The 13,601-nt window shown below is 44.4% G+C and overlaps 1 protein-coding gene across 1 annotated transcript; it reads left to right on the top strand.

The window, feature by feature from the left end:
* Nucleotides 1–4,845: 4,845 nt before the first annotated feature.
* On the top strand, nt 4,846–5,778 carry LOC105940251 (olfactory receptor 11A1-like). The gene has a single exon (XM_012882738.3). The coding sequence runs from the start codon at nt 4,846–4,848 to the stop codon at nt 5,776–5,778; it is 933 nt and encodes a 310-aa protein (XP_012738192.2).
* The last annotated feature ends 7,823 nt before the right edge of the window (nt 5,779–13,601 follow it).

The following is a 13,601-nucleotide window of genomic DNA, read 5'->3' as shown; positions in this document are numbered from 1 at the left end:
CTGTGGAGAGGAAAAACTCCCCTTTGGGAAGAAACCTCTGGCAGAACCGGGCCCAACATGGTGGTCTTCTGCCGGACCAATAACAGGCGATAGGGAGTGATGAAGACTGAAGGGAGAAAACACTCTGATGGGTTGAGGATGGAGGAACATCTTGGAAGCTAGATGAACTCAGCTATGATGGTGGAGAAGGGGTTGGGGGTGGGTTGAATCGGACATCTGATTCGAAATCCAACATGCAATCCATTTGCGCTTGCTGGTTAGCAGGCTGAGACGTGGATTTGAAGTTGCTTTTAAGATGAGCGTGGGATGCTGATTGGCTTCATGGAAGTGCGGTTCGTAGCTGATTGGCTCACATCAGAGGCGTATCGGACTCTGATTGAATGGAGGCAGGCGATGAGTTTCTTCAATTAAATTTGCGCCTTCAGCTTCATTTAAATCTGAAAAACTCACAGAGAAAGAAACGGCAATTAGAAGGATTTTATTGATACAATATTTTAAGTCTTTGGTGCTCAGACCTCGGCAGGAACATTAATGCTGAATTATACTTTAATATGCATAAGTAGATGTATGAGAACAGGGATGTTCCCCCCAAAAATGCCGAGGTCAGAGCGCCTGGCTCATAAGGCAGTGTGACGGGATAGTGATTTGAATGGGAGATGATTAGGTGAATGAAATGAACGAAATGAACAAGGAGAAGTGAGCAGAGATGCTTTCTTGCGGAAGATGTCTTGCGTATGCTTCTTGCGGAAGATGTGAGCAGAGATGCTTTCTTGCGGAAGATGTCTTGCTTATGTTTTCTTGCGGAAGATGTGAGCATGAATGCTTTTCTTGCGGAAGATGTCTTGCGTATGCTTTCTTGCGGAAGATGTCTTGCGTATGCTTTCTTGCGGAAGATGTGAGCATAGATGCTTTTCTTGCGGAAGATATCTTGCGTATGCTTTCTTGCGGATGATGTCTTGCGTATGCTTTCTTGCAGAAGATGTCTTGCGTACGCTTTCTTGCAGAAGATGTCTTGCGTACGCTTTCTTGCGGAAGATGTCTTGCGTACGCTTTCTTGCGGAAGATGTCTTGCGTACGCTTTCTTGCGGAAGATGTCTTGCGTACGCTTTCTTGCGGAAGATGTCTTGCGGAAGATGTCTTGCGTATGCTTCTTGCGGAAGATGTCTTGATTATGCTTTCTTGCGGAAGATGTCTTGCAGATGATGCACATAGAGAAATGAGTAATCATGACAAGATGCGACACAGGTGACATGATGCATAACAGGATGCATAACAGAATGCTTGACGCAGGCATGAAAGAACACATGACAAGACGCAGGCCCAGATACTACGAGACGCACGAGAGAGTGCATTGCAGGATACATAAAGAATGCATGAAAGGATACATAACAGAATGAGTGACGGGATAACTGTCAATATGAGTTGCGATATGAATGAAAGTATACATATGATTAATGATGATATGAAAGAAGCATGAAAGATCAACTATATGATAGGAGAGTTACGAACTGTGATGATTATGAATGATAAACTCAATTTGAAAGAGTGAAACATGAAGGGTCTGACGAAACATGTGAAAAGTTTCAATCCACCACCAGTATTTGCAGTTAGATTACCTTAAAGCCGAGAGGCATTGGGCAGCTAAAATGAATGGAAGCTCAGAACGATGTGTGAGGCATGATGATGATGACCGAGCCCATTGTTTGAGTGATCAGGAACCTGTGAAACAATTATAAAGAACCCCCCCCCCCCCCCAAAACCTACGGATGACAGAATCCGTAAATTTTTAAACACATCCACGACAGAAAGGTATTATAGAATATATTCCGATCAGGCGAGAAGCAGACCAGACGGTCAAAACGGCAGCTCTCAACCAGAGTATCCTGTTCAAGAAGAAAAGAACAAATTTAGCGAACTCTAGCTGCCTGGAAATAAAGCATGACTCTGGCAATGATGCATTTGTGAGATTGAGGTGACCAAGCAAGGAGGGCAGCTGACAGTTGAAAATAACTGATATGGGACGAGACTGATATCTTGTGAATTCGAGAGCTTAACTGCAGGCAGGAACCATGCTGGAACCAAGTTGAGATCAATACCTAGAACTCGATTTGCAGGCTGACAGGTTTAATTTAAAAAGGACAAACTGAGAATAGTGAAAGGAAGATCTAGGAGAGGAAGTGACCACAAGATGAATGAATGAAGAGGATGAAGATGGTAACATGACTGAACATTGTGCTAATTCAGGCACCACAGAGAAAGCGTGCTCCAGACGGGCAGAGAAGAATGAAAAGGAGAAGCAGCGTAGCTTAATGAGAGGGCCGTTTGCCGCGAAGGCCTACCAAACAGGGCCGTTGCCGCGAAGGCCTACCAAAACAGGGCCGTTGCCGCGAAGGCCTACCAAAACAGGGCCGTTGCCGCGAAGGCCTACCAAAACAGGGCCGTTGCCGCGAAGGCCTACCAAAACAGGGCCGTTGCCGCGAAGGCCTACCAAAACAGGGCCGTTGCCGCGAAGGCCTACCAAAACAGGGCCGTTGCCGCGAAGGCCTACCAAAACAGGGCCATTTGCCGCGAAGGCCTACCAAAACAGGGCCGTTTGCCACGAAGGCCTACCAAAACAGGGCCGTTTGCCGCGAAGGCCTACAAAACAGGGCCGTTTGTCGCGAAGGCCTACAAAACAGTGATGTGGAATGGGAGATGAAGGTGAGGTGAATGGTGAGGTGAGGTGTGGGGAACGGTGAGATGGATGGTGAGATGAGGTGAAATGAATAGTGAGGTGCTCGGCCGGTGCTCGGGGTTGCTGCATGGCTGATGCATGGGGCTGATGCATGGGGCTGATGCATGGGGCTGATGCATGGGGACATGAAAGAATGAATGCTCATGACATGAAGGACACGAAACAGGCACATACAGAGTACATGAGGAGTAGGAGACGGGCACATGGCAGGGCACATGGCGGGCACATCGCCGGGCACATGGCAGAGCACATGGCAGGGCACATGGCAGGGGTATGAGACAGGTACGAGCGGGGTATGAGACAGGGCACGAGACAAGGCACACAACGTAGCACGTGGCAGTGCACGATGAAAGTAGGTGAAGAGAATTTGACAGAATACTTTATGAATGCCTGGCCAGAGCAGCAGAGCTCGTGAAGGGCACAACAATTGGTATAAATCGCTGGATTTAAAATGCACTTCTGAAATAAAATGGGTTAAGTAACAACTCAACCCTACTGTCCGGTTAAACTGAACGTGAATGACATTGAAGATACTTAATGCGGAAGGATTGCCAATAGTAAGTCTTTGAATGACGAAATCAGAGATTTAAAATGCTGAGACATTTGCTAATACAGCCTGCAGGTTGATGATAAAGGGGAGACGAGAAGAACGTTGCCATATCAAAGATAGTAAGAGAACACAGGAATGGGAAAAACCAAAGAGGAAAATGGTAAGGTTAACATTTCAACTTACAAACTTAATTAACACTTAAAATCAAGCATACTATGGACAAGAAATTACTGTAGAAAATATGAACAATGAGTTGAATTAGAATGACATAATTATGAAATAAGAGAAGATTAATGGAGTCCATCACGAACCATACTGCAACCAGTAGGTGGCAGTAATGCTACTACAAGCCTGTAGCCAACCGCCAAAACCAGAAGAAGAAGAAAACGAAAACAAACAGAATGGATGGGATACTTCTGCCTAACAGACGGACAGTTCAGGAGCATGATGAGCGAAATGCATGTAATAAGAATGAAAACATGAGTGGATACATGTTACCTTGAGCTGCTAGGAGCGGGCATGAGAGGAGATCAGACTGAAAGTTGCGCAGGACGATAGCCGCTCTCGGCTACGAAGCAGAGCGGGACCGGAGCTGAGTCAGAGTTGTGACGGCGTCTACGTCGCTTGTGAAAAGCGGGGATTTGCAAGTTCATAGCGCCAGGAATCGGAGCTGATGAAAACAGAGGTTGGGAGACGGAATGAGACGCCACAGCGGAAGAATGCCAGCTAAGAGAGCGAATCCAGGTCAGTGCTGGTTAAGATATGCTGGAGCGAATACAGAGATTGCAGAGGATGGATGCGCGGCTAGATGGCGTTCCTAAGAGCAGCAGGATTTGAGGATGAGTTGTTATCGTCTTGAATCGGACATCTGATTCGAAATCCAACATGCAATCCGTTTGCGCTTGCTGGTTAGCAAGCTGAGACGTGGATTTGAAGTTGCTTTTAAGATGAGCGTGGGATGCTGATTGGCTTCATGGAGGTGCGGTTCGTAGCTGATTGGCTCACATCAGAGGCGTATCGGACTCTGATTGAATGGAGGCAGGCGATGAGTTTCTTCAATTGAACTTGCGCCTTCAGCTTCATTTTATGTGAATATTTTATGCATGGACATTAATCAAACATATACATAAATTTATATATTGTATGTTATATTGTATGAATACTGTGGTTTCTGTCGTACTGCATTAAGAATTTACAATTAATGTAACAGTAATATAATACATTCCCTACATTATTTTTCTTAAAATTAAATATTTACAATGATATTGTGCATCAGAAGTAGTGCACTGTGGTACAAAAGACGGAACAGTGTGGCGGGCCTTCAGAGATTACTCCCTTCGGAGGGGAGGGGGAGGGGGAGGCTCTTATACAAAAAGATTTCAACAGACTTGGACAACATTTTTGTAAATTTTGCTGATCATAATACACCAGGTTCAACTTCAGTTAATGGGTAATGACATGTATTGAGACTGGGTATTGGTGAAACTGTATCATATGTTACATGACCTGAATTTGTTTCTTGATCGTATAAAGAATTATAACAGGTTGTAAAAGTACGTTTATGGATGACCAGAGAAACATTACCTACATAACCCTGTCTGGGTATGTAGAGCTGAACAAATACAGATATGCTTATTTCTCTTTTATATTTACAGTGTACATTTTAATAATCTGCAGTAATGCTACTATTTTGTATCTTATCTGGATTCACAAAAGCCTCCATGAACCGATGTACATCTTCATAGCAGCCTTGTTATTTAATGGTCTTCTTTACAGCACCAGTATTTACCCAAAGCTTTTGATTGACTTTATATCTGAAAAACCCATTATATCATATTCAGCTTGCCTGCTACAGTTTTTCATCTTTTATTCTGTGGGTGGTTCAGAATTTTTACTCTTAGCAGCCATGGCCTTTGACAGATATGTGGCAATATGTAAACCTCTGAGATACCGAAATATCATGAGAAAAAGAACTGTGAATGTTTTCCTTATTCTAGCGTGGCTCGTACCTGTAGTTTATCTTGAAATACAAACAATACTAAGTTCTAAAGCTAAGTTATGTTCGTATAATTTGCAAGGAATATTTTGTAACAATACTATTTACGCACTTCAATGTGTGAGATCAAGAACAATTACTGTAGTTGGGCTTGTTGCTTTACTAAATGTTGTAATATTTCCTATGGTTTTCACAGTTTTTACATATGCAAACATATTCATAATGTCTTTTCGAAGTCCTAAACCATTCAGAAAAACAACTGCCCAGACCTGCATACCCCACCTGTTGGTTTTGACAGGCTACTTTTGTTTGATGACGTATGATGTAATTATAGCTCGAGTGGAGTCAGACTTCCCAAAAATTGCACGCTTTATAATGACAATACAAACATTTGTATATCATCCTTTGTTTAATCCAATCATTTATGGTTTTAAAATGAAAGAAATTAATAAACATTTGAGGAGGCTGTTCAGCTCAGTCAAAACATGCACACAATAATTTAGTAAATTTTTTTACATTTAATTTCATTGCCCTGAAATCATTGTACTGTATCCCAATTTCATATTCACAATGTAATTATCACAACTTATGTTCCATGAGATCCCATTTAAACCAGGTTTATTGTCTCAATACATTTCCTGTAAATAACAAAAATGTACAATAATTTACAATAATTGTTTCATTGCTTAGTGTAACGAAAACATTATGATTTCAGGGTTAAACCAGTATAACACATGTAAAAGGCTTTAATTTACAGCCAGACATATTTTTATTTTACCCACTAAGCCTGGCCAGCATTACCATTATTCATCTCCACAGGAAGGACCCTGTTGTCAGTCCATCAGGTGACATCACACAAATAACAACTCTTTGTTCCCGCACTCTAAGGAACAATTTCAATATTCAATCAAGCCAAAAGGCATGCGCCTGGATTTTTGGAGGAATTCATTCACTGAAGTACCTGTAACCTTGGACATGCTTACCATGTGGTCAAAGCCAGGTTCCATTCAGTTTTTTATATAGACTTATAAGTTAGTTTAGGGACCAAAGCTTATTGCATTTCTTCGTGTTCTATGTGTGACCAGGCTAGAATAACTGTTTATGTTTGAAGTGACTTTGATAAGTAACAAATGCCCATGAATTCCATGTTTTCTATTAAATTTATTGCATGTCAATTGTTCCTTTTGTATACAACAAAATTCTTGTTTTATAATTTTAGGATCAAAAAAAACCTGAAGGAGCAGCTTTTCTGCTCTCAGGTCATGACTCTTGCTTTCCAAATCCACAGAGCTGCTTGTAGGTGTGTGTGTGTGTGTGTGTGTGTGTGTATACACCTCACCTTCTATGATGCCAGGGATGTCTATTTTTTGTTTTGTGGCCCAAAGCCCCAACTTCAATATAGGCAAAAAATAGATATATTTAAAAAAAATTTTATCTTATCATAATAGGGTCTGTCTTAATTAATCAGTCAGGAAAAATCTTGTTTAGGCTTCATGTTCAAATGTTCTTAAATGCTTACGCTTCAGTGTTTTATTGTGCATGCATGGCTTGTTTATATTTTTCATGATTTGAAGAGGACAACAGCACGGGCATATTTCTCTGTACCTATAGTAAAAATATTGTTATGTAAAGCTATAGTTTGTAATCCTGTTCAGAAAACAGGATGTATGAGCCTATAGAATGAAATAATTGTATTGTGAATTATTTAGATTTCCAGAGAAAAGGTCTGAAAGGAAGGTGTTTTTCAGGGGATAGTCCTTCAATCTGGACACTTTTCTATTTCAATTCCTGTAAAAATTGTTTACTACCTGTACAAAACAGAGTATGTGTGCCTATTATACTCACTGACTTCATCCAATTGTATAAGTAACACAGCATTCCATGTTTGGGATTTTCTAAATCTGCTGTCTGAGTCTGTTTTATAATGTTCTTTCAATTGTTTCATTAAATCGCTTGCTGTCTTGTGTTAATTCTGTCTTTTTAAAAATTGTTTTGATTAGTGGATCAAAAGAAAGAAACTTTGAGATGTTCAGGATCACAATACACTTTAAATTAATCTCTTAATTAATTCAATTCAATTCAATTCAATTTTATTTATATAGCGCCAAATCATGAAACATGTCATCTCAAGGCACTTTACAAAATCAAGTTCAATCATATTATACAGATTGGGTCAGATTTATACAGATTAGTCAAACATTTCCTATATAAGGAAACCAGTTGATTGCATCAAAGTCCCGACAAGCAGCATTCAATCCTGGGGAACCGTAGAGCCACAGGGAGAGTCGTCTGCATTGTACACGGCTTTGCTGCAATCCCTCATACTGAGCAAGCATGAAGCGACAGTGGGAAGAAAAACTCCCCATTAACGGGAAGGAAAACCTCCGGCAGAACCAGGCTCAGTATGAACGGTCATCTGCCTCAACAGACTGGGGGTTTGTTATGAGAGTTCTGAACAGATAACTGACTTCCCTGAGTTACTGAAGAAGGAGACGGTCGATCGGATACAGTTCCAGCACTTTTATTGAAAAACAGAGCAGAGATTCACATAGTTGGGAAGTAAATCGCACCCCACGGTCCCGCTGCAGTCTGCGTCTGCCCTGTCTCTGCCTGCCTCCCTTTTCGGGCTTCCCTTAATACTGCACCGTGGCCTTGGTTTGAGACATAACAAAGACAGTCCATCATAGACAATAATCATTCTACGCAGCATTCAGCCTTGCACTCAGCAAATCTTATACACAGCCATCAGGTCTCCAGGCCTCCCACGTCCGAGTGGTGTGAGGCCATGGTGACTTCAGAATAATAATTCTTATAACAAGGTTACAGAAGACAGAGCAGAGACACAACAAGAGAGACAAAAAAGCACAGAAGCACACATTGATCCAGTAATCTGTTCTACATTAGATGGTAGTAGCGGGTGATCTGTCTTTCCTGGATGATGCCACAGTTAACAGAATGCCAGACCAGGTGTACCTACTATGAAGATAAAAGAGAGAGAACAGAAAGTTAAAGCAGAAATGACAACACGTAATGCATAATTGAAGAACAGTAGAACTCTATAGAGTGAGAAAATTAGATCCTGATATCCTCCAGTAGCCTAAGCCTATAGCAGTAAAACTATAAAGGTAGCTCAGAGTAACATAAGCCACTCTAGTTTAAGTTTTGTCAAAAAGGAAAGTTTTAAGATTAGTCTTAAAAGTAGATAGGGTGTCTGCCTCATGGACCAAAACTGGTAGTTGGTTCCACAGGAGAGGAGCCTGATAGCTAAAGGATCTGCCTCCCATTCTACTTTTAGAGACTCTAGGAACCACCAGCAGACCTGCAGTCTGAGAGCGAAGTGCTCTGTTAGGAATATACGGGGTAATCAGAGCTCTGATATATGATGGAGCTTGATTATTAAGGGCTTTATACGTTAGAAGAAGAATTTTAAATTATATTCTTGATTTAACAGGAAGCCAATGAAGGGAAGCTAAAATTGGAGAAATATGATCCCGCTTGTTGATTTTCATCAGAACTCTTGCTGCAGCATTTTGGATCAGCTGAAGGCTTTGAACTGCATTTTGTGGATTTCCTGATAGTAAAGAATTACAATAGTCCAGCCTTGAAGTAACAAATGCATGGACCAGTTTTTCAGCATCACTCCTGGACAGAATGTTTCTAATTTTGGCCATATTCCGGAGGTGAAAAAAGGAAACTCTGGAAACCTGTTTAATATGGGATTTAAATGACATGTCTTGGTCAAAAATAACACCAAGATTTTTGACTTTATTACCAGAGGCCAAGGTAATGCCACCCAGATCAAGTGATTGGTTAAGAAGTTTATTTTTTTGAGGACTCTGGCCCAAAGATTACAACTTCGGTCTTGTCAGAATTTAGATGCAGGAAATTTAAAGTCATCCAGCTTTTGATGTCATCAAGACATGACTGCAGTCGAAGTAATTGATTGGATCCATCAGGATTTATGGATAAATATAGCTGAGTGTCATCAGCATAACAGTGGAAATTAATTCCATGCTGTCTGATAATTTTGCCGATCGGAAGCATATATAGAGAGAATTGGTCCAAGGACTGAACCCTGTGGTATTCCACAGGTGACCCTAGAGTTTGAGGAAGATTTATTATTAACATGAACAAACTGGAATCTGTCCGACAGATAAGATTTAAACCAGGCTAATGCTTTCCGCTTAATCCCGACAGTATGTTCAAGTCTTTGTAGGAGAATATTGTGATCAACTGTATCAAATGCAGCACTGAGATCTAACAGGACAAGTACAGACACAAGTCCATTATCTGAGGCCATGAGAATATCATTAGTGACCTTCACCAGAGCTGTTTCAGTGCTATGATGAGCTCTGAAGCCTGACTGAAACTCCTCAAGTAGGTCATTGCTTTGTAAATGTTCACAAACTTGATTAGCAACTACTTTCTCAAGAATTTTAGATAACAAAAGAAGATTAGATATAGGTCTGTAGTTTACTAACTCATCTTGATAAAGAGAAGGTTTCTTAAGTAAAGGTTTAATAACAGCTACTTTAAAAACCTGTGGTACATATCCGTTTACTAAGGATAGATTAATCATGTCTAAAATAGTGCCACTCATCAAAGGGAATATGTCCTTAAACAACTTGGTTGGGACTGGGTCTAACATACAGGTAGAAGGTTTAAATGAAGCTAAAATTTTAGATAGCTCAGAAAGCTCTACTGCTGAGAACCAAAGGCCCGCCTTCCCCGAGCACAGAGGCAGGAGTCAGGGGACCCATAACCCCGGACTCCCAAAGGGGTCCCTAAAGCAGGTCGCCCAGGAGGGGCCGACACAGGATATCTGCACCCCCCCCCCCCCAAGGAAGGAGCAGAGACGACCCCGAGGAAATCCCCCAGCCACCGCAATGCCGACGCCCTCAAGAGCCGCGGGGATGAGACCGTGGGCTCCGCCGGCAGCTAGCCCCGCTGAAGTGGTCCCGGCCAAGGGCAGGGGTGCCCCGCGACGGGGGCCCCCCGGGGGGCCAGGCCCCGCGAAGAGGCCGCCGGGAGTGGGCCAGCGCACGCCCGGGAACCCGCCCCAAACCCGAAGCCAACCAATGCGCCAGAGGGCCAAGAAGCCCGCCAACGAAGCGGAGGAGGGCAGGACGTGGTGGGATGGGCTCCGCAACTAGCGGAGACTTGAGATGTTCTTGGGAGAGGGAGCGGACCACACCCATACCTGGAAAAAATAAATAAAAAGGAAAACTCATTCACACCATCCCTCCCTTGTGCCCCACTCACAACACACAGATTTAAAAAAAAAGACGCTGTACACACATTCCCACATAACACTCGCTTCCAACACTGACCAGAGGGGGGGGGTCACCCCAAATCGAATATACGACTGCTTGTGCCCGACCCCCGGCCCCGGACCAGACACCGCCCGGACCGGGCCCCCCAAAGAGGGCGGGCCAACACGACCCGTACGAGCCACCCAGCCAGAGCCCCCCTCACCCCCTAAATACCTAATAAACCCCCTCCCTCCCCCATACATCCCTGCCCCCCGCCCCTCCTGGGGGGAGCGGAGGCGTCAGCCCCAGATCTGGCAAGCCGCTGACTACCCATTGCAGCCCCCCGCCAAGACCCCGGACACAGTGGCCTGCACCTCCTCCAGGCCCCAGACTCCTTGCCGCCATCAGAGAACGGGGGTGTGCAGAAGACCCCGATCCTCCCTACGCCTGCTCAGATGTTGTGTTGTTGCATGTTGTTCTCAAGTGCATTTAAAAACTGGGAGCGCCGAAGGGGATGCACGGCACAGCCCACCCCCCTTCCGGAAGGAAGCTGTTGCGGCGTGATGGAGTGATGGCGTGATGGAGCAGGCAGAGGGAGGAGTCCGGGGATGGGGAGCAAATGACTGGGAAGCTATCCCAGGGAGCCAGCTCCCCTACTGACTCCAATAGGCACCCCCGCTCCCCGAAAGCCCCACCCAGAGAAGGGGGCCTCGCCAGCGGCACCACCGTAGGCCGGGGGCCAGAGAGAGGCCGCAGGGCCCACCAGCCAACCACCCACCAGGACCAACACCTCAACCCCCCCCCCCCCAGCCCACCCACCAAGCCTACTAGCTTTACCCCCCCCCCCCAAAAAAAAAAAACTAACTAATAAATAATAATAATAATAAATAAATAAAGAGGGGGGGACCCTGGCCAGCCGGCCCGCACGAGCCATCCCAAACCCCACCCCCCAAGCGAAACCCGCACTGGAAGACGACATGGACCAGTACCGGGACAGGGGGCCGGACACAAGCCCACCAGAACGTCCATCCCCCTCCCCCCCCCCCCACACCCATAGATTTAATCCCTCCCCAACACTAACTTTCAAACAACTCACCATACATTCGACAGTAGACATCCAGGCTGGGTAGGTCCCTACTCCCCCTCCTTCCCCCTCCCCCCACTAGCAGAGTGCCTATCCAATGAAGGAGAAGAGCATCTGCCCAGAGATGTTAATGACCATGCCCCCCTACCAGCTCAACAGGCACCGAGGCCCCACAGGCGTCGGCCCACACCAAAAGCGGCACACCCCCGCGGAACCGGAACCCCCCCGCCCGAGGGCGGCGCGCCCCAGGGACCCCAGACCCCCAGACCCACCCCGGCCCCACCCAGCGGCAGCACAGCTACCAGGTCAGTAACCCACGTCCGTCACCACGCAGCTCCCAAAGAGCGCCGCAAGCGGCTGCTGTAGGCCACCCATAGGCCTCCCAAGTTCCTCCCAGATGGGGGCAACAGACCCCAGAGCCGGATCCACCAGGCGCCCCACTCCATGTGCCCCCAGGGCCCCAGGAACCCCTCCATCCAGCCACTGCGCCCTGCAGGAAGCTACCCACCGCCCCCTATTCCACTAAGTGATGGTGTTGATCAGAGGAGCCCAAAGAGACCAATCAGATGTGGAAGCAGATGCTGTCTCTAGATTAATATGATCCAACAAAAGGTCTCTATACTGATTGATACTGAGATTTTGTTTACTTTTCCAATTCATGAGGATAGTTTTCTTTGCGATACATAAAGCAGTGAAAACCATGTAAACTATTTCTTTTTTCAGAGGACTTTCCTCAAAATTACCGAGCAAGCAAACTGATGGGGAAGGTGTAATTTTACAGCTCAAGCACTTTGATAAGTTCTTACATATCTGTGTCCAGAACCTCTGGACTGGTGTGCATAACCATAACGCATGAAAATAATTATCAGGATGATTGCCTATGCAGTGTGGAAAGATATTAGATTGTGCCAACCCCATCTTGAATAATCTTTGTCCTGTGTAGTGTACTCTGTGAAGGATTTTGTATTGTATTAGTTGTAAGTTGGTGTTTCTAGTCAATTTGAAAGTTCTTAGACATATCTGAGCCCAGAAATTTGGTTCAAAGGTGCCTGATAAATCCTTTTCCCACTTCATTATAGGAAGAGATATCGAATCATCTATTTTAGTCAGTGTCCTGTATGATTTAGACAGTAGTTTGGGGGTAGCCTCGTGAGACCATCCTGATCTCGCGAGCTTTCAAGGTTTCACTCGCACATCAGTCTGGCCACTCTCCGTTAAAGAAAATTTGGAGCCGTTCACCAAACGAACGTCCAATCAGTGTTGGCTTTAAGGCGGGTTGAGGTGTGACGCAACGAGAAGATCGACAGTTCAGTCTAAAGAACATGGCGGCTTCAGCCGATGAAACTAGCGTTAGCGTGGCTATCGAGCAAGTTTTATCGGAATTACAGAGTATTTCTTTGCTGAGCTAACGAGCCTTTACCTGCAGCAGCAAGAGTAGCTTGGCTTGTGGTTGTGTTTTCGTCGTCGCCCTGTTACGAGCGACGACGAATCTGATTGGTTCATTTGGCCCGTCTATCACCAACATAGGCCAATCAGCTAACCAGTATTTTCGCCCCTTCCAAAAATTACTTCAACGGAAGGTTTCCAGATGGATATGCGGAGCAAATCTATCTGGCGGAGTCAGTAAGTTTGGGGGGGGGGGGTTAAATCTAGGAACTCTAATATATTAGTTGGGATTTGTAAACCACCATTAATATGCTTATATTTATTTTTAATTATAGATAGTAAAGAATATATAATAATTCCAAGAATATATTTGAGCTAATAAACGGCAGATCTGAAATCATGATATTATTGCACATTTCCTGTTCTATATCTAACCAAGGCTCATCTAAAAGACTATTTTTTATCCATTTAGAGATGTATTGTAGCCTATTTGCTAAGTAATAGTTATGGAAGTTAGGCAAATCTAATCCTCCCCTGTCTTTAGTCTTCTGTATTGTCTTTAAGCTAATACGTGGGGGTTTATCTTTCCAAAGAAATTT

The sequence above is a fragment of the Fundulus heteroclitus genome, chromosome 7, assembly GCF_011125445.2.
Source record: "Fundulus heteroclitus isolate FHET01 chromosome 7, MU-UCD_Fhet_4.1, whole genome shotgun sequence".
Taxonomy (NCBI): domain Eukaryota; kingdom Metazoa; phylum Chordata; class Actinopteri; order Cyprinodontiformes; family Fundulidae; genus Fundulus; species Fundulus heteroclitus.
The sequence above is the reverse complement of the archived record's forward strand: the minus strand, read 5'-3'. Positions and strand labels throughout refer to the sequence as shown.